A 27,150-nucleotide genomic window follows, 5' to 3' on the forward strand; every position below is an offset into this window, starting at 1 on the left:
ACATTTTAGTAAACAACCCATATATATTTAGAAACTTCAGATCACATCCTTTTAAGATTTTGTATGAAAAAATATGTTTTTGTGTTAATGGCGTTACCATAGCAACCGGAATTTAGAACTTTCATTAAGAATGTAAAGTTTCTTACATTTAAAGCTCTGAAGCCGATGCAAGTGATTTAGATGCTCATTTAACAACTTAATAATCAAGGATATCATTGAAAAGGAGATGAAAGTTCCATTGGATGTCACATTTTCTATTTAGTTTTGGTTGTTACCATGTTTACCAAGAAATAATCATTTACCAATGATTTTTGAAAATGTTTTGATTCAGCGCTGTACCTGTCTTGCTTTCGCGATAGCAAAAATGCTTTATATTATATTTTTGGTTACCTTTCAACGTGCATATCGATTTTGAAGAGAACATGATAAAATTGATGACAAATCGTTTATTTTTGGCACTAAAATTTTACCATGGCAACTGAAAGCGAACCTACAAAAAATGCATTTTTCTGCTTATAGAAACATTTATGTGAGTCTCCAGTCGAATGAAACATGGAAAGATATCTTTATTATGTTGTACAACGTTTTGTTTGACTCATTAACTTTTAACAACATTAGATATTTTATATTTATGCACGGGTTTTATTATTTTAGATGAGTTTTGGAATGTCAGTGATATTCAACAATACATGTATAATATTCTATATCAATTCTTCCATATTTCGTCATATGTAGTAAACCAATGTTACTATTTTTTAACTTCATAGGGGTATGAAAGAAATTTTGTTTGCAAACTGTGTGAATCTGCGTAGCATCAAACCCACTCTTTCACACCCAATGGTTCTTTTACTAGGTACAGTCTGAACTGTGACACGTGATCAAATATCTACAGAACATTGTACACTAACCATGGCTCAATACAGACGAGACAACAAAAACACACAACTGACGTCACTCAACAGAACCGATAGAAATACATAAATCACTACAAATGAGGTAGAACTTTCGTCTATTGGCCAACGTTCTGACCGTCTAAACGGTACGGGTACCGCTCAGAATGTCACTAACTGCCGAGAGACATTAGCAAGCTTCTTTCTTAATCATTATCATGCAGACAGACGAATTGACAAACAAACGCAGACAAATGAATGGACAACTATACATGCATACAGTCAAAACATAAACTCAGAATTGTTTTTATAATTTTTGTTTAGATATTCAATGATCAAATCAATATGACCAACCTCACATTCAAACCACATACATGTACAAACAACCCATTCATTCAATCGCAATGTCTCAATCTAAAAAGTATCATTTATGTATGAGGTCCAGAGTGAAGTCAGAATCGTCGAATTCGATTATGATAAGGGATTTTGATCATGTTTCTTGCTGTGAACAAACAATAATGAGATTGATAACAATTATGATCTATAGATTTGCGAATGGATATATTATGTATTTCCAACCTTAAAATTGGCACTCATTTAATGTTCACCTTGACGAACACCGCGTTTGGATCACCGCCTAATTTTTAGGATTGTAACAAATTCAGAAATACACAATAAATGTAGACTTAACGCCAATTTTACCACTACATATGTGACCTCTACTCTAGCTTCAACTAAAAAAGTCGTGTAGTTAACAAGAGATGAAACAAGACCCAAAATATAGTACAGAACAATCAGCAGAAATTCAAGACAGAAAACACGCAGAACTCTTCGTTGAGGAAAGAAAGGATGCAATCTGATTAAAATACAGATCCATATCACCACTAAGTTCAATAGAGGATATGACAGCATTCTATACAGGGTCATGTTCAGATGACCTTTTTGCCACGTGTACGTCAGATCAAATGCATTGTTATGTCAATTGATAACTCTTTTTCGTCCCCGTTTATATATACATATAGCTTTGTTGTGCGCTTTGGGTGAGATGACTATATACATGAAAATAATGAGATTTCGTCCCAGTCAAGATTCTGACAGCAGCAATTTGATTGGCCATTATTTTCCAAAGATCACCAGAACGTGACCCCTAATGGGATGTTGTCGGATTCTCTTATCGTAGTGATAATAAGGATCTGTATTTTAATCAAATACGAAAGGATGGAAAGAAAGAATATAGAGACGATATAAGATAAATTGAGGAAGATAACAAGATAACAGTATAGATGGAAATGGAAACTAAAATGAAGAAAGTAAATTAACAGACAGGTAGGAACGAAGGAAATAGATTGAAGCTGGAGTGTTTTCTACAAGTTAAATTTATAACAATTTGAATATCGTAGATAAATACCTGAGTGGAAGTGTGGCCGTTACTTTCATTTATATTGTGAACGGCATCATGACTGGTTACCATGGTGCAAGGATTTATAAGTGAGATATATATATATACGTCCTTGTCATGGTGACATCAGTAGAACGTTCTGATATCTTGGTCACCATTGATGCGGAACAGGAACTTGGAAGCCGTTTATTTATTTATATATATAAATTTATATATACAATTCTAACACTATGTATTGCTGAGCCTATACAAGAGTTACGTCCCTTCTTTTTACACCGTGGCCGCTTTCGACAATGCGGTTTGACTGGTTGGACCTAGTTGTTCGTTACGGACCTGGTGACTTTATATTGTTTCCATACGAACTTTGACAAAGCCCTCACAGGCTTGTATCAAAACCTGCAGGTCCGTCTGGATTTTTATTAGAAATAATGACATTAACAAACGCTCGAACCGGTTGTTCCGAATAAACGAAAACAGCCCGTCAGTGAATATAGCTCATTATTATATGACTGGTGATTTTGCTGTATTTTGATTGGCCAATACGTTTCTAAAAAGTATTCATCAACTGCGATATCAACTCCGAAATCGGCGGTGAAAAACACGCGAGGTTACTGGACTCAGTCTAGTTGCAATATTGTAGCTCCAAAGACTTTTAGACAGAAAATAGTGTCGTCTTTAGAGCTACATTTGGTGCCTATTACTACTAATGGAGCAAAGTAATGATTATGCAAACCACTATAAAAACGTTTGTTTGCATTTTTTGAGATGATATATTATATGTCATATTAATTTTCAGGTTTTTCAGGATAATTATTTTGTTTGTATCAAGCGGTATCAAAAGGGGTCGTAATAAATAGAGGATCTTACATGTGTGACTATATTATATGGAATTTATGTATTAAGCAGGTTTAATTCGTTCTAAAGATGTGTTATATCACCAAACTGGTACGTGATTACTGTTAAATAACATAGGATTAAAATCGATGTATATTGTATTATTTTTGTTTAACTTTGTAAGTAGAATGACTACTCGCCCACGGCGGTCCCTACATACCTGTATTGTTTTACTGAATCGGTAGATAACTTACCAATATTAGATCAGTCACCGTCCATGGTGTGACCAGGAGATGTATTTCTCCCTGGCGAATCACAGTACAAATGTAATATGATCTGTCCATCACTGCTGTCATAGTCCCTTTTATTGTTTATTTAACCCCCTTAACTCCCGAGAATTTTTTTGTGGAACTCACGGAAATCCAATATTTTGTTTCAAAGTGATTTTTCGCCCTTTTGCATCAAACATTTTAGTAAACAACCCATATATATTTAGAAACTTCAGATCACATCCTTTTAAGATTTTGTATGAAAAAATATGTTTTTGTGTTAATGGCGTTACCATAGCAACCGGAATTTAGAACTTTCATTAAGAATGTAAAGTTTCTTACATTTAAAGCTCTGAAGCCGATGCAAGTGATTTAGATGCTCATTTAACAACTTAATAATCAAGGATATCATTGAAAAGGAGATGAAAGTTCCATTGGATGTCACATTTTCTATTTAGTTTTGGTTGTTACCATGTTTACCAAGAAATAATCATTTACCAATGATTTTTGAAAATGTTTTGATTCAGCGCTGTACCTGTCTTGCTTTCGCGATAGCAAAAATGCTTTATATTATATTTTTGGTTACCTTTCAACGTGCATATCGATTTTGAAGAGAACATGATAAAATTGATGACAAATCGTTTATTTTTGGCACTAAAATTTTACCATGGCAACTGAAAGCGAACCTACAAAAAATGCATTTTTCTGCTTATAGAAACATTTATGTGAGTCTCCAGTCGAATGAAACATGGAAAGATATCTTTATTATGTTGTACAACGTTTTGTTTGACTCATTAACTTTTAACAACATTAGATATTTTATATTTATGCACGGGTTTTATTATTTTAGATGAGTTTTGGAATGTCAGTGATATTCAACAATACATGTATAATATTCTATATCAATTCTTCCATATTTCGTCATATGTAGTAAACCAATGTTACTATTTTTTAACTTCATAGGGGTATGAAAGAAATTTTGTTTGCAAACTGTGTGAATCTGCGTAGCATCAAACCCACTCTTTCACACCCAATGGTTCTTTTACTAGGTACAGTCTGAACTGTGACACGTGATCAAATATCTACAGAACATTGTACACTAACCATGGCTCAATACAGACGAGACAACAAAAACACACAACTGACGTCACTCAACAGAACCGATAGAAATACATAAATCACTACAAATGAGGTAGAACTTTCGTCTATTGGCCAACGTTCTGACCGTCTAAACGGTACGGGTACCGCTCAGAATGTCACTAACTGCCGAGAGACATTAGCAAGCTTCTTTCTTAATCATTATCATGCAGACAGACGAATTGACAAACAAACGCAGACAAATGAATGGACAACTATACATGCATACAGTCAAAACATAAACTCAGAATTGTTTTTTATAATTTTTGTTTAGATATTCAATGATCAAATCAATATGACCAACCTCACATTCAAACCACATACATGTACAAACAACCCATTCATTCAATCGCAATGTCTCAATCTAAAAAGTATCATTTATGTATGAGGTCCAGAGTGAAGTCAGAATCGTCGAATTCGATTATGATAAGGGATTTTGATCATGTTTCTTGCTGTGAACAAACAATAATGAGATTGATAACAATTATGATCTATAGATTTGCGAATGGATATATTATGTATTTCCAACCTTAAAATTGGCACTCATTTAATGTTCACCTTGACGAACACCGCGTTTGGATCACCGCCTAATTTTTAGGATTGTAACAAATTCAGAAATACACAATAAATGTAGACTTAACGCCAATTTTACCACTACATATGTGACCTCTACTCTAGCTTCAACTAAAAAAGTCGTGTAGTTAACAAGAGATGAAACAAGACCCAAAATATAGTACAGAACAATCAGCAGAAATTCAAGACAGAAAACACGCAGAACTCTTCGTTGAGGAAAGAAAGGATGCAATCTGATTAAAATACAGATCCATATCACCACTAAGTTCAATAGAGGATATGACAGCATTCTATACAGGGTCATGTTCAGATGACCTTTTTGCCACGTGTACGTCAGATCAAATGCATTGTTATGTCAATTGATAACTCTTTTTCGTCCCCGTTTATATATACATATAGCTTTGTTGTGCGCTTTGGGTGAGATGACTATATACATGAAAATAATGAGATTTCGTCCCAGTCAAGATTCTGACAGCAGCAATTTGATTGGCCATTATTTTCCAAAGATCACCAGAACGTGACCCCTAATGGGATGTTGTCGGATTCTCTTATCGTAGTGATAATAAGGATCTGTATTTTAATCAAATACGAAAGGATGGAAAGAAAGAATATAGAGACGATATAAGATAAATTGAGGAAGATAACAAGATAACAGTATAGATGGAAATGGAAACTAAAATGAAGAAAGTAAATTAACAGACAGGTAGGAACGAAGGAAATAGATTGAAGCTGGAGTGTTTTCTACAAGTTAAATTTATAACAATTTGAATATCGTAGATAAATACCTGAGTGGAAGTGTGGCCGTTACTTTCATTTATATTGTGAACGGCATCATGACTGGTTACCATGGTGCAAGGATTTATAAGTGAGATATATATATATATATGTCCTTGTCATGGTGACATCAGTAGAACGTTCTGATATCTTGGTCACCATTGATGCGGAACAGGAACTTGGAAGCCGTTTATTTATTTATATATATAAATTTATATATACAATTCTAACACTATGTATTGCTGAGCCTATACAAGAGTTACGTCCCTTCTTTTTACACCGTGGCCGCTTTCGACAATGCGGTTTGACTGGTTGGACCTAGTTGTTCGTTACGGACCTGGTGACTTTATATTGTTTCCATACGAACTTTGACAAAGCCCTCACAGGCTTGTATCAAAACCTGCAGGTCCGTCTGGATTTTTATTAGAAATAATGACATTAACAAACGCTCGAACCGGTTGTTCCGAATAAACGAAAACAGCCCGTCAGTGAATATAGCTCATTATTATATGACTGGTGATTTTGCTGTATTTTGATTGGCCAATACGTTTCTAAAAAGTATTCATCAACTGCGATATCAACTCCGAAATCGGCGGTGAAAAGCACGCGAGGTTACTGGACTCAGTCTAGTTGCAATATTGTAGCTCCAAAGACTTTTAGACAGAAAATAGTGTCGTCTTTAGAGCTACATTTGGTGCCTATTACTACTAATGGAGCAAAGTAATGATTATGCAAACCACTATAAAACGTTTGTTTGCATTTTATCGTACTTGTTTGATATGACTTACCTACTAGGCAATAAAACTGAACCACATAAAATATAAAATTCTCATCGAAGCATTATATTTTTTCATAATACATATGAAGGTCTTTCTGAAGGAAATTTATACAGCAAGTCCACAAATTGTGAATTTGACGTCGTATGAGCGGTACAGTAGATAAAAAGAATGGTAGTTATGTTTGTTTTGGACAAAAATAATATGTTAATGCATGTATACGCATAAAATAGTTGGAAACTTACGAAAAAGTCTAGAAAGCTGTGCCCGAGTGATTTTCGGAGGCAGTGCTCCACTACGACACATAGGGACCAATTCATACCCGGCCGAAAGGTATAGTAGGCCGGGTACGTATATTCGTTCTAGACTCAGTCCAGATACCTCTCGCGAGTCCAGTAACCTGTGTCAAAAATAGATCGAGGAAAACACCCTTTAGATGTGACGTCATAATCACTTTTGACGTCGAGTCGTACCAAATATAGCGTACAATGACATCCTTGCGTACGCTTCACTGAGGACCGGTAGCGAGTAGCCATCTTGAGTGAGAATTCCAACTCCAGAATATATTTCTGCGCATGATATGTCATCATGGAGACGGCTACTTCCGTTAAGAGAAAATAACGTCATTAACGTCGTTCTATGAACACACTTAACCACGAAATGATTTCAAACTTAAGATCTTCATCGTTCAAATAAATTATTTAACGTTAAGATCCGTCGCTTCGTGCATAAAGGGGTTTCCCACGTCTAAAAAAAGTGATACCAGCGAACCGGATATGTAGATTGACCTATTGGTTACCCGACCGGTCCCTAGTGAGCGGAGCGCAGCCTGGCGGAGAGTAGAGAACTAAGGGAAGGGAACCAGTCTAAATGACATCGGGATAGTCTATTGTGACGTCATTATTATAGACGGCAACATATATGGCGGAAGGCAGCAAGTTTACTGCGTTCAACGGTGATCAACAGAAATGAACTGCAAACTTCAATTTATGGAAAACGTTCAAGAATGCCAGACGTGCTGCAGTTGATACAATATTCCGGTTCTACCAGTCTACACCGTTAGCAAGAAGCAAGAAGCATTAGCAAGGAGCATTCGGATATTTACCATTAATACTACATGTAGCTACTTTTGTAAACAGAAAGTTTGCAAATATCATCCTGTTTTTGTAGTTAATTCTTTTTGAAGAGCCGGGTAAATATATGTAAGTGTCATATAATAAAACAGTTATCGACCTATTTTCAGGTCGATAATTGTATAATATTTGGGGTGGTACATGTAAGTTAGTTGCAATATTGTAGCTCCAAAGACTTTTAGACAGAAAATAGTGTCGTCTTTAGAGCTACAATTGGTGCCTATTACTACTAATGGAGCAAAGTAATGATTATGCAAACCACTATAAAACGTTTGTTTGCATTTTATCGTACTTGTTTGATATGACTTACCTACTAGGCAATAAAACTGAACCACATAAAATATAAAATTCTCATCGAAGCATTATATTTTTTCATAATACATATGAAGGTCTTTCTGAAGGAAATTTATACAGCAAGTCCACAAATTGTGAATTTGACGTCGTATGAGCGGTACAGTAGATAAAAAGAATGGTAGCTATGTTTGTTTTGGACAAAAATAATATGTTAATGCATGTATACGCATAAAATAGTTGGAAACTTACGAAAAAGTCTAGAAAGCTGTGCCCGAGTGATTTTCGGAGGCAGTGCTCCACTACGACACATAGGGACCAATTCATACCCGGCCGAAAGGTATAGCATGTAAGTGAGCTACACGATGTTTCAATGGGGTTTCTACAAAGTACGGGTCATGACACCTCCAAAGGAGATTGTGGATGAACACAGTTATGGATACTGTTAATTACCACCACAAGCGTAAATTTTTGTGATTTTGGCTTGGTTTTTGAGGTGCCCATTAGAGCCGAGACGACATTTCGACCGGACAGGGAAATGTCTACCTAGCATATTTTTCGTAAATTTCCCGATTCATCAAGCCATAACTTCGTCAATACTTGGCCAATTTTGTTCATCAAGCACTCAATGGAAAGATAAATTATTTCTCTCTAAGGTAAGATATCCGTCAATGTTGTGTAGAACCCATTTATTAAAATAATCACGGTTTAAAAAAAATAGGTCCGTTTTTCTCTACCGCCGAGTTCATACCCTTGATACTATAATATATATATATGTATACTGTTAGTTTAAAAAAGTCGTGCCAGGTCCCTGTGGTCTGAAATGTTTTATATTTATTTTTATAAAAACCGGATATAAATGTCCGCTTTCGATTTTCTAGTGTGAATTAGTTTATTTTGAAGCGTTTAAGTGATCATGACCACCAGTTTACATTGGATTGGACTTTCGCAATATTCACACCGTCGGTAAGTTTCCTTATTCATTATGACGTCAGTTTGTAAATAGGGTCTAGAGCATAATCGATCAGCTCTGTTTAATGTTTATGTCATGTTGAAACAATCCATGTACCTCTGAGAGTGTTTTATGATGCGTATTCAAACTATTGTGTGCTGGACTTTGAAAAGTTGACAGCGATCCGCCATTTCTTACCTGGATACGCATTATGAGCAGCATTAGTAATACCTGGTTATCAAATTACGTGCGCAGCGGATAGTTCACTGAAGTTTAATGTACAAATCTAATTGTTTGTCTCATCAGCGGACGTTTTATTGTGATGTTTTGAAAACATTATTCACGGCCTTTTGTCAGAAGTTGAACAACACCATTGGCATTGTCCTGTTTTGTATAAAAACTTGATATAGGCCTAGAAGTCTGTGATTAAGTAACCTTTGACGAAAAAAAACCGCCTTAGTCGGATATACACCAAAGGTATATATTTGCAATCACTAATCATACGTGTATCTGTGTTTATTATACATCTTACAGTGTACATGTATAGGGCCTTTCAGGCTGACGTCACACTGGTCAGAGCCATAGATTAGGCCACGCCCATCTGTGTTCTAAATTGGCTTGGGTTTAGTAGAGACATAGAGTAAGAAAAATACAGGTAAGTTGATAACTATCGACACAGAAATGTCAGCGAAAATTGGAAGACATCATTGGAAAGGGAATAATCCTATCTCCATTTTGATGAATGACATTTAAGGATCCGTCGGAAAATAAGGAAGAAATCATTAATTAAAAAATTACACTGTACAGTAATGCAATGCCAAACCACGGCACCAAAGTTAGACCACCAGTGGGCGGAGCCTTTAACTGGCGATTGTGACGTCACTAATTACTGTATGAATGGGCTTATACTAATTTGCTTGGTTTAACATTTCTTCATGTGTATTTATATGTACATTCATTGTATTTATGAACTTGTAGATTTAATAAAAAAAACCCACCTCACATACTCAATTTTAGCTGAGTGTACTTCACATAAGTGATGAAAGATGCCCCATAATCTAATAAAAAGGTTTCTGATGTTGATCAATACTACGTGTATATACATAATTGTATACCAAGATTTTGTCCCTATAGCTGCAATTAATATGTAGTGGGATTGGACTAGGACTATCATTATATACAGTTGTAGTCATAGAACCTGATCACCATCCACTGTGCAATTATCCTTCTACCAGTACATGTACAACACAATTTAATCATCCATGTTGTGGGAATTGGCACAGATTTAGATTAATTTGTCAAATCATCAATCATATGTTTCCAACATGTACAAAGTGTTAACTATAACCTGTCTTTAAGTTTTTTTGTTTTATTTTGCATCATGGTTTGGGGTTTTGAAGCATGTAAAGTTACAACCATTACACATCTGTATTGCTAATCATTATTTATGTGTATGTGTATATTGACATGGAAGATTGTACTGTGAAGCATGTGTGATGAGACAGGGTATACATTGTATGTGTACTCTAGGCCTAATGATTTATGATGCTATATATGTAATTGTAAAATACAATATTTCTCAGTATTCCTTATTTGTCCTGTCTGCCCTATATTTATTTCATTACACAGGATTTATTCTGTATTCTTATTCTACAGTAGTTGAAGTACTGTATATGTATGAGGCATTTATGTAATATACATGCAGTATGTTATATGCACTTATAATTACCACAAGAAAGCACACATTTACCAATGGATTTGTTTACTACATGTATATATGTTGACACTGATAAATTGTATGCATGCATGTATGCAGATAACAGTTTCGATGTACATACTAAGTGCATACATGTTCGTTGTATATCAATTCATTTTTAGCTCACCTGGCCCGAAGGGCCGGTGAGCTTATGTCATGGCGCGTCGTCCGTCGTCCGTCCGTCGTCCGTCTGTCGTCCGTCCGTCTGTCCGTCAACATTTCCTTTAAATCGCTACTAGTCATAGAGTTCTACATGGATTGTAACCAAATTTGGCCACAAACATCCTTGGGGGAGGGGGAACAGAACTTGTATAAATTTTGGCTCTGACACCCCGGGGGCAGGAGGGGCGGGGCCCAATAGGGGAATTATAGGTAAATCCTTTAAATCGCTACTTGTCATAGAGTTCTACATGGATTGTAACCAAATTTGGCCACAAACATCCTTGGGGGAAGGGGAACAGAACTTGTATAAATTTTGGCTCTGACACCCCGGGGGCAGGAGGGGCGGGGCCCAATAGGGGAAATATAGGTAAATCCTTTAAATCGCTACTTGTCATAGAGTTCTGAATGGAATGTAACAAAATTTGGCCACAAACATCCTTGGGGGAAGGGGAACAGAACTTGTATAAATTTTGGCTCTGACCCCCTGGGGGCAGGAGGGGCGGGGCCCAATAGGGAAAATAGAGGTAAATCCTTTAAATCGCTACTTGTCATAGAGTTCTACATGGATTGTAACCAAATTTGGCCACAAACATCCTTGGGGGAAGGGGAACAGAACTTGTATAAATATTTGCTCTGACCCCCCGGGGGCAGGAGGGGCGGGGCCCAATAGGGGAAATAGAGGTAAATCCTTTAAATCGCTACTAGTCATAGAGTTCTGCATGGATTGTAACTAAATTTTGCCACAAACATCCTTGGGGGAAGGGGAACAGAACTTGTATAAATTTTTGGCTCTGACCCCCCGGGGGCAGGAGGGGCGGGGCCCAATAGGGGAAATAGAGGTAAATCCTTTAAATCGCTACTTGTCATAGAGTTCTACATGGATTGTAACCAAATTTGGCCACAAACATCCTTGGGGGAAGGGGAACAGAACTTGTATAAATATTTGCTCTGACCCCCCGGGGGCAGGAGGGGCGGGGCCCAATAGGGGAAATAGAGGTAAATCCTTTAAATCGCTACTAGTCATAGAGTTCTGAATGGAATGTAACAAAATTTGGCCACAAACATCCTTGGGGGAAGGGGAACAGAACTTGTATAAATTTTGGCTCTGACCCCCGGGGGCAGGAGGGGCGGGGCCCAATAGGGGAAATAGAGGTAAATCCTTTAAATCTCTGGTCCCCAGGGCAGGAGGGGCGGGGCCCAATAGGGGAATTATAGGTAAATTCTATAAATTGCTACTTAATTGTCCTAGAGTTTTGTATGGATTGTAACTAAATTTGGCCACAAACATCCTTGGGGGTAGGAGAACAGAACTTGTATAAATTTTGGCTCTGACACTCAGGGGGCAGGAGGGGCGGGGCCCAATAGGGGAAATAGAGGTAAATTCTATCAATCGCTACTTGTCCTAGAGTTCTGCATGGATTGTAACCAAATTTGGCCACAAACATCCTTGGGGAAAGAGGAACAGAACTTGTATAAATTTTGGCTCTGATCCCCTGGGGGTAGGAGAGGTGGGGCCCAATAGGGGAAATAGAGGTAAATCCTTTAAATCGCTACCTTTCATAGAGTTCTGCATGGATTGTAACCAAATTTGGCCACAAACATCCTTTGTGGAAGGGGAACAGAACTTGTATAAATTTTGGCTCTGACCCCCAGGGGGCAGGAGGGGTGGGGCCCAATAGGGGATTTAGAGGTTAATATTAAAATTCCTTTAGAAAAGAAACAATGAACCTGTATTCAGAAAATTATTTGGCATTACAAACCAGGTGAGCGATACAGGCCCTCTGGGCCTCTTGTCTTTTAATGGACAAATGAAAATATTTTGTAGCCACTCAGACTTTCCAAACTTGTTAATTGACCTCAAAATCTACTGATAATCAATTCATTCACTTCCATTATAGTTGTGTTTTAGCTGTGTCTCCAAATCTAAGACATGGATTATTAAACGAGTCAGTGTTTTTTCAGTGAAGAAAAACAAAACCAAGATGGCATACAGTCAGATTACTTTTAGTCGTGTGAGGGAATATTTGATGAACGCGAATAATTCGGGTCTTGAAGGTCCTGCTGGGGCACAACCAACTGTGATGATGTTTCAGTTTCCAGCTTCACCTAAAGATGATTACAATGAAGTCTATCCTGGCATCATAATTGGGAATAAGTAAGTTAACTTTATTGTCTTCTACACAACTTTAATATTTGTAATATTCAGATGTGTTGATATGTCTGGTTTTTAGCTCACCTGCCCGAAGGGCAAGTGAGCTTATGCTATGGTGCAGCATCCGCCGTCCGGCCGTTCGGCGTCAACTTTTCCATTTAAACAACTTCTTCTCCAAAACTTGAAAACCTAGAGTCCTGAAATTTTACTTATGGCATGCTGGGATGAAGGGCTACCAAGTTTGTTCAAATTTTTCAACTAAATTCTTTCAACTACACGTGGATATTTAAAAATAAAACCGGAAGCGAAGTTGATTGGCTGCCGTTTGCTCTACTAAATGTGTATACGGCGGCCATTACAAATGTGTGAAATAGAAGGGTCTCGGAAGTATTTCATTGTACACAGTTGTTTAATTTCATAAATGGGATGTAACATGGGGGCAAAGGAGTACATAAGATCCCAATATAAAGGTATGTGTACGTTTTCCGGCATTACATGGACGATATATTAGAAATATGCCACTGACGTAGCGTAGGCCAAATCTGGCCTACGATTTCACATTTTTAAGAGGTACCGCGAGCTGACTATATATTAGGCAAAAAAAAAAATTTAAAAAAGCCTAATAATATAGGCAGGTTTAGCGGACTAGGGTCAAATAGGCTGAAATATTTAAACAACTTCTCCTTAATAACCAAGAGGGCTAGAGATCTGATATTGGACATGTGGCATGCTGGGATAGAGGCCTACCAAGTTTGTTCAAATGAATGACCTTGACCTTCATTCAAGGTCACAGGGGTCAAAAAGGCTAAAATCTTTAATTGACTTCTTCTTAATAACCAAACAGCCTAGGGACCTGATATTGGGCCTGAGGCATGCTGGGATCAAGGGCTACCAAGTTGGTTCAAATGAATGACCTTGATCTTCATTCAAGGTTACAAAGGTCAAAAAAGCTAAAATCTTTAAACGACTTCTTCTAAAGAACCAAAAAGCCCAGGTTACTCATATTGGGCTCGCAGCATGCTTGGATGAAGGGCTACCAAGTTTGATATTTTAAACGACTTCTTTAGAATAAATAGGAGGTCTAGAGACCTGATATTGGGCCTTTGACATGCTGGGATGAAGGGCTATCGAGTTTGTTCAAATGAATGACCTTGACCTTCATTGAAGGTCACAAGGGTCAAATAGGCTTAAATCTTTAAACAACTTCTTCTCAAGAACTAAAAGGCCCTGGATACTCATATTGGGCCTGCAGCACGCTGGGATGAAGGGCTACCAAGTTTGTTCAAATGAATGACCCTGACCTTCATTCAAGGTCACAGGGGTCAAAAAGGTTAAAATCTTTAAATGACTTCTTGAGAATAACTAGGAGGCCTAGAGACCTGATATTGGGCCTGTGACATGCTGGGATGAAGGGCTACCATGTTTATTCAAATTAATGACCTTGATTTTCATTCAAGGTCACAGAGGTCAAATATGGTAAAATCTTTAAACGACTACATTGTATTGTGCTAATAGTCAGATGACTGTTAAGGCCCATGGGCCTCTTGTTTACTAAAACATTTTGTTACCTATTTCGTCACACACACATCATTCATTCAACATGTTTCTGCACTAATACTTCAATAAAGATATGTTAGTTATAATTTAACATCATTTTCTTCCTCCCATTGTACACATATCTCTCATTCTACACTCTCTCATTTTATTACAGTCATACTTCATTTCCCAATATTATAACAAGTTTTTCCATCCTCCGGCTCAGTGTCCCGTCCATTGCAAGTTCTGATCAAATTATTTTCAGTGTGTAAAATTTTCATCATGATCATTGTTTTGATATTTAATGATATTTTTATGTCATCATTATAATGAAGGTGATAATACTTTGCTGTTGATATGTCTGCTAATTATGATAATGAATTAAAATATGAACAACCATTAAAACATTTATAGGATGTTTTAAGGGGAGTCCAGAACACCTGACTATATTTTGAGTTTGTCGAGCCCCAGTACTATGAGACATATACATGTAGTGGGTTCTCAAAATTTTGGTGAGTCCCACAGGAAGTTCACGGGTTCAGGTCCGATTTCTCAAAAATTAAAGATGCTCCACTGCTCAAATGATATTTTTTCACTGTCAAAAACAGGAGCAGACGATTTAGTATTTTCTTCATTTACGAAAGTTACTTACTTTACACCATTACTACCATTGAAAAGTTTGAGCTTCTAATTTTACTTCAAATTTAATATACAGTATTGAAAATAATTAATTGCATCCCGAAAAAATTGCGTGGCACTATATCCTATATGGAATGAAGTATTAATTGCATGTGTACCAAAGGCAAAATAAATTGATTTCATATACTTCAGAACTGCTAATAAGACCCCACCCCACCCCTCCCCACCACTTTTGACATTTGAGTACATGTATTTATTTATTCTTTGGGGTGTGTGTGTCTTATTTGTGGTAAAATATGGTATACAAATCAAATAAAGAACTTTAATAGTGATGAAATTGATAGCAGAATTAAGTAAGCCTGGACATTTTAATATTTTTGTTATAGGGAGTGCAGTAAAAATAAAAAACAGTTAAAAGCAATGGGAGTGACACATTTGGTGAACTGTTGTCAAGGAATCAAACCCAACCAGATCGACAGTGATGCCACTTACTTCCGCAACGTCGGAATATCATTCCATGGCATACATGCTCTGGATCATAGCTCCTACAACATGAGTCCACATTTCAACTCAGCTGCCAATTTCATTGACAAGGCATTAGAATCTAACGGTAAGTTATGGACAATAAACTTGTGTTCATGTTCGTTGATTTTCACCTTCTTTATTCAATTTTGCATTAATTATCCTTTGAGATTGCTAAAAAACAACTCTCGAATGTGGTTTATCATGCATTGATTTTTATAAATCTCATACAACTATAAAATGTTCTAAAACATTGTGTACTGAATGAATCAATAAATTTATCATAAGATGTATCAAATTTTTTATAATTACAAAAAATCAAGATGCCAAACATGAATTTAAAAACTAGTAGGTATACTCTTTAAATTTCATTCAATTTAGGTTACAAAAAAATTCTCGTAATTTTTCATATATGTATACTGAACAGCTAATTTTCAATTCTACAGGTAAAGTATATGTACACTGCAGTATGGGAATCAGCCGGTCTGCCACCATTGTTTTGGCTTTCCTCTTACTGAAGAGAAACCTTTGTCTGATGGAGGCTGTGAAGATGATTCGTTCTAAACGAGAAGTGTTTCCTAACGAGGGATTCATCAGACAGTTATGTATACTAGAGGGCAGTCTACAGGCATCTAAATAGTAAACACCTATGTTTTTTTCTTCATTTTAATTCAAATACTGCTGAAGGGCAAAGAAAACTAGATCAAATGCCTGGATTGAAAAAAGGAAGCAAAAAATATTTCAGATTAAGTGAAAGTTCTTTTGGATTCAAGATTAGCTCCTCTCTACAAGCTCACTGATCCTAAATAGAATTCATTTAATGGCTAATTATGCATTTGATTTGTTATGACTTTTTCAGACTGACATGTTTGGAGTTAGAAATATCATGACTGTTTTTACTCAACTTTTGATGAAAACTTGACAAGGAGTCAATTTGAGAAAATCCTATTTTAACAAAAATAGGTAAAACTGATTGAATTCTCTCTAAATTTCATCAATTTTCCGTATTTTTACCAAGTTGATTTAGGAAGTTTAGATTTTACTTCAATGCTTTGGGTAAAAAATTTTTTATACATTTTTGTCTCTTAATTTTAAAATAGATAAAATACTGTAATTGGATCATCTTTCAATTGTAAATAACTGGCTTCTTTCCTGGATCATTGAGAAAATTTTCAGTTTTACTCTGATCAGTCAATTTTCAGCTCATCTGGCCCGAAGGGCCGGTGAGCTTATGTCATGGCACGCCGTCCGTCCGTCTGTCCGTCAACATTTCCTTTAAATCGCTACTAGTCATAGAGTTCTTCATGGATTGTAACCAAATTTGGCCACAAACATCCTTGGGGGAGGGGGAACATAACTTTTATAAATTTTGGCTCTGGCCCCTCGGGGGCTGGAGGGATAGGGCCCAATAGGGAAATAGAGGTAAATCCTTTAAATTACTAATAGTCATAGAGTTCTACATGGAATGTATCCAAATTTGGCTAGAAATATCCTTGGGGGAAGGGGAACAGAACTTGTATAAATTTTGGCTTAGATCCCCCGGGGGCAGTAGGTGCGGGGCCCAATAGGGGAAATAGAGGTAAATCCTATAAATCGCTACTTAATTGTCCTAGAGTTCTGTATGGATTGTAACCAAATATAGCCACAAACATCCTTGGGGGAGGGGGAACAGAACTTGTATAAATTTTGAATCTGACCCTCCGGGGGCAGGAGGGGGATGGCAATAATGGAAATAGAGAGAAATTCTATAAATCGCTACTTGTCCTAGAGTTCTGCAAGGATTGTAACCAAATTTGGCCATAAACATCCTTGTGGGAAGGGGAAAAGAACTTTTATAAATTTTGGCTCTGACCCTCTGGTGGCAGGAGGGTTGGGGCCCAATAGGGGATTTAGAGGTTAATATTAAAATTCCTTCAGAAAAGAAACAATGAACCTGTATTCAGAACATCACTTGGCATTACAAAACAGGTGAGCGATACAGGCCCTCTGGGCCTCTTACTATATTTTAACTTAAAATAGATAAAGTTATCAGTATTTTTTGGGTGATAAAAACAAAATCCCAATCACACTCACAGTTCTACCTCTATGAATTTTCTTGAATGAATTATTTTTATTTGTGTTTCTTTTGTCATTTAGTATCATTTAGTAATCTGTATTGGTGTTATTGACAATATATAACATTAACATGTATTCCTTATAAGGAATAAGTAGGAATTAACCTAAATAACACAACATCTGTATATCCAAGTGCCTTCTTCACTCTATGGATACTGAAACAACTTTGTGATAGATATCTTGTGGAAAAGATGAACAGAGCAATCAAAATTTATTGCTTAATATGTAATACATAGATGCTTAAAATTACATTGAAACTTGTTTAACCCAGATGTCACCGGGCCCAGTGTATTTGGTCGGTCAGTATAGCCAGGTTTCCACAAAATTCTGGATTATACAAACTTTTTAATAACAATGAATCATTTTGTATTCAATGTTGTAGTATGGAATATTGTTTTGTGATATTTTTAATGTTGTGTATTTTTATTGGTAAGATATGAATGTAGTTTGTGATTACCTTTATACTTATCTTTATGATAATTAAGGCTGATGTGATAAGATGTTACAGTTTTTGTGATAATTGTTATGCATAAGATGTAAATACTATTTCAAACAATTTTAAGATCTCAAAGCTATTAGTGGGTAATGAAAACCATTAACTGAATAATTTGCTCTACATATGTATTTTTATATGGACATTTGATTTACTATATGACCGATTGTCTTCTGTGCTTTACTGCTGTACATTGGAGGACAATACAACAATGAGTACTGAACTTGCCATTGTTTTATATATATATTTAGTATACATGAACAAATCATACTCTACCATCATATTTATGTTAATTCAAGTGACCATGACCTAATTATTGTGAGAGACAATGCTTATCAACACTAGCACTACATCATATGTTCTAACATACTTTCTGGCCTCATAATATACAGTTGTTGACTGAGATTGAGGGCAAGAAATCATCTGTTGTCCGAAAACCCAGTTAATAACTGTTTTGTTATACCCATTGACTCAAAACAATGCATTGACATCACGAATTGTATATGTGACGTCACTCTGGTCCAAGAGCACATTTTAACAGTCAATTTTAACAGTTCTTTGGCCCGTTCAATGAAATAGTTCATTTAATTAATGGCATTTTTATCAATAGAGTTTATATAGAACGATTGTGTGGGGGTATATCAATGAATATTAATTGTTGACTGAAATCCACAAGACTCTGCACTGCAATATATGTATCGTTTAAGTCTCAAATGATTATGCATATGATTTTATATATACGGTATTTGACCCAATGAGTGCCCAGGGCGCTTAATATTTGAAAAACTAAGAGGGGTGTTTATAGAACCAAATTTAGACTAGCCTTTCATGAAATTATTACATAAATTAAGCCATAAATCAACACTCTTTGCAAAAGAAATCAAAGTGAAAAACACACACAGTTTTCATATTTTCAGTCTGCATTTAATACCAAATAAGTGAAATTGAGGCTTCAAAAAAGGTGATTGGGCACTGATAGGGACAATGGCACTTATTGGGTCAAATATGGTAGCTATAGTTTGTGATAGTCCTATTGATATGTATTTTTATACTGGTGTCATTGAATCTTGCTACTAAGTACATGTACTTCAAAATGTTATCAATGGATACAAAATACAAATTGAGATGAGTGTATTATATACATGTATAGTCTTAATTAAACTATTCTTGGAATTTCACCAGGCCTCCATTTTGGAGACACAGGAATACCAATTTAAGTCAAAACTTATGTTATACATATATATCTGTATGTCAAAACTCTTACTTACCAGGTAGGTTTGTTTTGAGAAATGTTTTTTTTATATGAATGAAGTGCCATTATAATCATAGATGATATATTACAATTTGTATTTTATTATTTATCATTTATATTATGTTATAAATTGCATATATATTACAGAGTTAACTCCCATGTTGGTAGGTATCCATTGTGACGTCATCAGTTTGTGTGCAAAATTCTCGTCATTTTCTCTGAAAAGTATGCCGTTATACTCGCCCCTATTTCTTGAAAAAAAAGTGCAGACTTAAGTGAAAACTTAAGTTTTTCTCCTTATGTAACTTATATGAAAATTTATGATTTACCGTAAGTCAGTTTTTGACTTAAAGTTTGTTTTGAGAAATCGGGGCCTGCTGGTCTCACAAATGCATGATATCACAATTAATACCTACCCACAAGGGCATGTAACTATGTAATATACAAATACAGAAAAGGGGGATAGCAGATGTTTTCTAACCAAAGGATAGGTGTACATATTTTATTGTTAATGTTGTATGGTATTTTATTCATTTTTAATCATGTTCTGTTGATTGTCAAAAGTATGCATGTGATGAATATGAGCCATTTCAGAATTTTTTAATACTCAGAAAGAGTTTTTCATGTAACTATTAATATTTATCAAAACATATGAAATGAATGATGTTATGCTCTGATACTTTTATGTTTGTAGTACTGTTCATTATGGCACTAGTTTTTATCTGTTATTTTGTGTTTTGTTTGACTTTATTTTTTATGAATAAAAATACTTACTAACTGAATATTTTTCCGTGAAGTTTTTTGGTGAAGTTGAAAGTTCATATAAATGTATACTATAAAATTTATTTCAATATGTTTCAAATATGTCAGCTGTCCACATAGATAGTTTCTGTCTTATCAATCGACTCAATACTTTCTGAGAAATCCCATTGTTCAAATTAAATCATTCATCCATAAAGACACATTTAAACCCTTCTAAATCAAAGACCTGATCAGTTTATTATGAAATTTCAGGGATGAAATAGTTTCATCGTTTATAGCTTGCTGTTTCAAATTTATGAAAAATATTGTTATTTTCTAATGAAAAATATGTAATGGGAACCTATGACTTTTTAACCGTTAGTCTGTTTATGACCGAATTGAACGGCATATGATAGCGATAGTTTTGTTATATTGTTTTTATCAAATTTGTCAGCCTTATAGAAATATTACACAAACGTTACAGAACATACAGAATTGCAATAGTTGTAATTCTAAGAGATCTGAGTACTGGTGATCACTGATGAGTATCAGTTTATTTTGCTAAGGGAGATCTACATGTACTTTCGTTTTCATTCTGTCCATATCGATAATGAAACAGAATCGTCAGGTTTTTCTTTTGAAACTGTGTTATCGCGTTTGTACTCTGTGTATGAGATGACAGTTAAGAGTCTCTGACTGATTGACTAGAGTCTAGTCATTTTCTCTGGTAAATATGCACACAGTTCGTATTGACATCCAGGTTCAAAAGCTGTGAGCACTCAGGAGGACGCTAAGGCCTCTTCACATAAATTATTATATGAAAGCTGTGTAACCATTAAAATTTTAATGAACACGATATATTTCTTTGTGTTTTAAAAATATACGTTAATTCATCAATGCATCATATAAATATAGCATGTATTACATTCGTTGTTTTGTATGTTATTTCATATTTTATTTTAAAAAATCTTGATTGATTCTTATTCAAAGTTGTTAGATAGAAAATGCACGTTAATGTAATGATAATGTTATACAACCTGAGAACATTTTATGTGACGTTTCCATGATAAGTGCTAAGTGTACAATGTCTCCATCAGACAAATGGCAAGGCAGCACAAAGGTGTACAAGTGTTAAAGTTGTCTTTAAAATGAAAGTAGAAGCTCGATGTCGATTTCGGAACTACTGAGTATACAAAAATATTTTATGTTATTGTAATTAACCGAATAAATGACTCGATTTTGCTACCCTTTGGCTTACAGCGGCGTAGCTAGGTCTGTATAGGCCTGCATGCCTTGGGGTGCAGGGGCGAAGCCCCGGTAGGGGGTATGGGGGGCGAAGCCCCCCAGAAGCTGACGGGAAATTGTTTCAATGTAGTAACCATTTTACTTCTTTGGTAACTTTTAACGTATATAACAAATGGTTAAATGGAAGTCACAATATTTAGGTGATAACCATGCAAAACTATATACATTGTATACATACTAGACTCCCGTGACAAGTGCTCGAACAAAAAACACGGATTTGGGTGTAAATATTAAATTAGTAAGTAATGGAAGAATTTTGAGTTATTTTAACTGGTGAAAAACTTATGGAGACTATTTTAAATAAAATTATAATTAAGTTTACGTGTTGGTTTGTTTATGACAGCGAGTCAAAGACCACTGTCAAAATGGTGGAAATTGCGTAAGAAGGGACCAGTCCTCGACCACCTCAATAAAAAAAAATTGTATTAATGACCTATTTTTTACTTATTCTTTTCTATTTCTAACAATTACAACAACAAAAATTCTTTTCTAAATCAAAAATCTGTTCATATTCGACAAAATAAAAGTCAACTATTTCGTGACACCAGAAATCACGGATTAACACGCGTTTTAACGGGGCGGGAAGTGAACCAAATTTGATCAATTCACTTTTTCGTTACTAAGGTCAAGAACATGTTGCAATTGCTTTAATTAAGTTGTTTTGCTATCATTTTTAAGATAATTATATGTTTTTAGAATATTTCTTTTCATGCGATGTTGTTTATTTTGGTATTCGTAAGTGTTTCCCGATTCAAAATCCACAATTGCTTGAGGGATTTTGGTGAAGAAGTCTTCTTCTTTAGTTTAAGTCTAATATTGTCTTCGACAAAATTCAAACATATTTAACAACTTGTTAACCGGAAATATATAGACTATTCTAATAAATTTCCAGAATTGCCAATCTTCAAGTCTTCAAATGTGCACAAAGTTATGTTAGGCATTCAGTTGGGCATATCATATGTATTTATACATAATTTATATTCTGCAGTGTCACGTGTATTCAAATGTTGTGTTTTTTCTGACTGTTCAAAAATGTAAGTCAGATTAATTTTTGCATGCTTGAGCATGCAAGCATGCACGGGCGCTACGCCACTGGCTTATACCTGGTCATATGCATGTATGTGAGAGAGGGAGTTATCAAAGAGGCCCTGAAATTTTGACCCTCTAATTTATCTACACGGTTAGAATACCTTTGTTTCGCTAAATTTACTGTTTGAAGTAATTCATATCCTACATACATACGTTTGTAAAGCGATGGCGAATACGGCGTGTTCACCTAAACTCACTGGTCGATATTTTGGATTTATTTTTATTTTCATGTGTAGTACAAATATAGATATTTGCAGGTCTGGATAAAGACTTAGGCGAAGATAAAGAATAAGTGAAGATAAAATGTCGGAATCGCACATAGAAGATGACTGTGTTGTCATTGACAATGGATCCCACACAATCAAGGCAGGTTATGCTGCGAATGATGCACCGCTAATTTTATTTCGAACAGTGACTGGAGCTCCACTTCATCAGGTAATTTCTTATTAAATCAACTTAATTTAAACAATTAATTGACACTCTAATAAAATAAAACATCTGTCAACCAATAATGCAAAGGTCATCTGGGAATATGTTGTAAAAAATATCAAGAAAGATAAAAGGCCGCAATTCCACATAAGAAATTAAGAGATGTGTCCGACTCTGATGTTAAGCATTGTCACCAAAGCTGGCAAAATACCGTATATCGAGACGTTAGGATCCATTGAAAGGGGATGCTACATATAATGTGATACAAGAATGTAATTTCCAATTCGCCATGCCGTATGAAGAGAAATGGTACTAGACAGAGGTCTGTACTTAGTATTCTTACTTCCCATTTTACTCTCGAAGCTCAATGTAGAATTTAACATAAATACCATTTTAATTAATTGTCAAACATATTCAGTGTGATTTTCTTCTAGGACAAAACGAACGATGGCGAATCGAAGAAGTGTTATGTTGGCGATGAGGTTATTAATGATATGGACGCCCTTGATATCCGCCGACCTATAGAGCGAGGCGTTGTGACTGATTGGGACGCCATGGAAAGAATATGGGACTTCACTTTTAAAAGTCTTGACGCAACACCATCTGACAAAAACGTACTTCTCACCGACTTACAAATGAATCCAAAATGGAACAGAGAAAAGATGGCACAGGTGATGTTTGAGAAATTCCAGCCACAAGGAATGTTTGTATTCAGCCCGAATGTACTGTCTCATTATGCAAATGGGCGGGTATCGGCTCTCTTGTTAGAATCGGGATTTGAAGTGACGAGTGTTGTGTGTATTTACGAGGGGCGTAAAATCGCTCAGTCTATGTTCAGATCAGATATAGGTGGTAATGACGTCACTCATTATTTGATCGAGCTGCTAGGAAAACGAGGATACTCCTTCACCACACCAAAAGAAATAGAGGAAGTAAGAACGATGAAGGAAACGTGTGCGTTCGTTTCTTTGGATCCTGAAGCGGAAAAAGAGGATAAAATAAAAAAAGAATTAACATGTTCAGACGGAACTACAATTTGTCTCGGAAACGAGAGATTTCAGTGTATGGAAGCCATGTTTAATCCGACTTTGATTGGAAGTAGTGCATGCGGTATACATGAATTGATCCTCAAAAGCATAGAGGCCTGTCCTATACATGTACGAGCAGATATTTACGTCAATCTTATACTTTCCGGGGGAAACACGAAAGTAGCAGGATTGGCAGATAGAATAGACCAGGAATTGAGGAAGGTATTGCCTACCAGATTCAGAAAACGAGTCATTGCGCCTCCTGAAAGACTTTATTCTTCGTGGATAGGGGGGTCTATCGTGTCAAGTCTAACGACTACACAAAATTTGTGCATGAGATCTGCAGATTACGAAGAGTTTGGACCAAACGTTGTTTATAATCCAGGATTTTCTGTGGTATGGTGATATTTCAAAAGACCTAACCAAAAGCATGCATTTTCAGGGGCAGTAATCCGCATCCTGATGACCAATTCTTCATATATACTATGATTTGTATCTCGACGTATAATGTGTGTTAATACTCCACCCAGTATCAGGTCTGACAGTGAAGCGGATGTGCTGCGTTGATGCTACGAAATTAAAAGGGAACACTATCAAGTCTATCATCACCATTTAGATGCGTCCATAGCATATATATACATTGCAATATATTGTTTTAATGGTGCTATTATATTTTGTGATATACTGAATTTTTTCTATGATTGCCACTTGATATAAACAGGCCTAGGTACCACGTCTCAGGATTGTTGATAGCTAAAATCGAAAATTAACGGCGAACATTCTATAGTAAAAGTTATGAAAAGCAATTCTATTTCTATTTCAATCTTTCATTCAATGAGTTTCAATTCAGGTATTAAGAAATATAATACCCAATTAATGAAAGACTGTATGATGCATGGTCATTTTATTTCGTACAAGAAAGCAGGTTAGCGGTATTGGTGTAGAATGCAAATACATGTACAACAAGATGGCGACTGTCGTCCCTTTCTCTGTTTTATAGTAAATATCCCGATTTTTTTAATAATTTTTCAAATCTCGTATTTAAAAAAAAAATAACATGACTGTCATATACTCATCAGTCCATCCACCATATACAAAAAATGTATGACAATATCCATTTTCATTGAGTTGGCCCCCTGTGGATATACAGTGTTGAAAGCTTATTTTTCTCAATGTTTTAAAGGCCCACTTCCTTCCGGAAACAACACAAAATTCTTCTAACAATAATAGCATCAGGAAATATAGATCGATGGCCAAAAATGAGGTTACAACAACAAACAAATGCAGTGTTTCCTTCTCAATCTATGTTAACAGTGAAGATTTATCGTCAACACGCGCGATAATTAGGATGACGGCGTGAAGCATAAGACAATCCGCGTTATGAAAATTTGTATTTAATTTATATGAATTTAATTGTTCAGATGGCGATGATAAGTTTAATATAAACAGTAAGTAAATAACTTTTGCGATTCTACAAAAGTATCAATATCGTTTTTACATTCCCATTAAAAAAGTCGATTCGGAAAGGTAGTGGGCCTTTAAAGATGCTCCACCGCTGACAAATGGGTTTTTTCACTATCAAAAACAGGAGCAGACGATTAAGTATTTTTCTTAAGTTACAAAAGTTACTTACTTTACACCATTACCACCATTGAAAAGTTTGAGCTTTTAATTTGACTTCAAGTTAAAAATATGAAAAATAATTAATTGCATCCCGAAAAAATTCCACGGCACTATATCCTATATAGAATGAAGTACTGATTGCGCATGCACCAAAGGCGAAATCAGTCATTTTAGATTATTTTTTTGTGTTAATTAGACATATATTTGCACAACTAAACACCAAATATTTTTCAAATGATGAATATCATTTATGCTCTGTCGGCGGTGGAGCATCTTTAAGTATTCATAACTTTAATTTATTTTTATTTTTTGTTAAAAAAGACAGATATTAGAAGAAAAGGTCAATGATTTATTTACGATGTTTCATGGCCAGTGTTTGCTTTTTAGTAAAAAGAAGGTTAAAGCATAAGATAAACTGCATATTGTTTTAAGATAAGCTCAGATATTTGATTGTTTTCAGTCTGTATGTAGCAAAGTCTAATATTTTATCAAAACATTGGAAATCTCTTTTTTTATTATATAAATATTAAGGCATTTATATATTCATTTACTTATACTCATATATTAATTACTGCATAATTATATAACTGTGTATAGTAAATAAAAAATGTATTGCCACATGTGTTTATATTTGTAAATGATAGTGTGGTTTCAGGCAACTTAGTATTTTAAATGGGTCTTAGAACTTTTATCTTTGGCCTTGTCTAGTAAAAACGTTACTTTCAAGACTAATTTCATAAAAAGAAATTATTGATTCATGACAGATCCCGATCTAAATATATTAAAGAGGCCACCTATTTATTTCGTTTACTTGCGTTCCTTATGGCTGATACTGGGGTGATTTATAATTTGATATTTAAGGAATACCACATTTTAGTTTGTGATCAAATTACATAGCTTTACATCAGATATGTAGAGAATACATGGTTAGTATCTTACAATACAAGGTTTATTTTGGTGCGAGACTTAGGAAAACCGAGCATCTCCGCTTTCTGTGTCGAGCATTAGTAATTGATTCTTGTATTGTAAGATACTAACCGTGTTTTCTGTTTATCCTGCAACCATTATGACATTCAAAACGAAAGCAAATTGCCAGTTATTTACTTGGTTTTACTCGCAGCGAGACGCTTCTTTGATGCACAGGAAAAGATTCATTCACTAAACCGAAGGAGAGTATTATACTCCTTTTTACTACCGTGGGAAATATATAAGCGCATTCGAAAACAGTACTTGTATTTCTATTCAGTGTGTAATATCACTGAAACAATGTGAAAATACTG

At 35.4% G+C, this 27,150-nt stretch overlaps 2 protein-coding genes across 5 annotated transcripts in view; both read left to right on the forward strand.

The window, feature by feature from the left end:
* Positions 1–8,983: 8,983 nt before the first annotated feature.
* Positions 8,984–27,150, forward strand: part of LOC138315362 (uncharacterized) — a 32,764-nt gene continuing 14,597 nt past the window's right edge. The window contains exons 1-3 of one of the 4 annotated variants that reach the window (XM_069256329.1): positions 8,987–9,042; positions 23,048–23,225; positions 23,654–26,488. In XM_069256329.1, coding sequence (XP_069112430.1) covers positions 23,094–23,225; positions 23,654–24,652 — 1,131 coding nt within the window. In that variant the 5' untranslated portion in view covers positions 8,987–9,042; positions 23,048–23,093 and the 3' untranslated portion in view covers positions 24,653–26,488. Of the gene's footprint in view, positions 9,043–23,047; positions 23,226–23,653; positions 26,489–27,150 lie in introns of those variants that run through there. The other 3 variants (XM_069256326.1, XM_069256330.1, XM_069256331.1) reach the window with 3 other exon arrangements.
* Positions 9,050–20,437, forward strand: LOC138315363 (dual specificity protein phosphatase 3-like). Its single transcript, XM_069256332.1, has 4 exons — positions 9,050–9,505; positions 12,909–13,101; positions 15,660–15,883; positions 16,242–20,437. The coding sequence occupies exons 2-4, from the start codon at positions 12,929–12,931 to the stop codon at positions 16,433–16,435; spliced, it is 591 nt and encodes a 196-aa protein (XP_069112433.1). The 5' UTR covers positions 9,050–9,505; positions 12,909–12,928; the 3' UTR covers positions 16,436–20,437.

This window comes from Argopecten irradians, chromosome 2, assembly GCF_041381155.1.
Source record: "Argopecten irradians isolate NY chromosome 2, Ai_NY, whole genome shotgun sequence".
NCBI lineage: Eukaryota > Metazoa > Mollusca > Bivalvia > Pectinida > Pectinidae > Argopecten > Argopecten irradians.

What these genes read in the sequence shown, in the direction of transcription:
- LOC138315363 (XM_069256332.1), top strand. Translation starts at nt 12,929, where the DNA reads ATGGCATACAGTCAGATTACTTTTAGTCGTGTGAGGGAATATTTGATG. An exon ending in GGCATCATAATTGGGAATAA is followed by an intron (nt 13,102 to 15,659) that starts GTAAGTTAACTT and finishes TTTTTGTTATAG; the next exon opens with GGAGTGCAGTAAAAATAAAA. An exon ending in CAAGGCATTAGAATCTAACG is followed by an intron (nt 15,884 to 16,241) that starts GTAAGTTATGGA and finishes TCAATTCTACAG; the next exon opens with GTAAAGTATATGTACACTGC.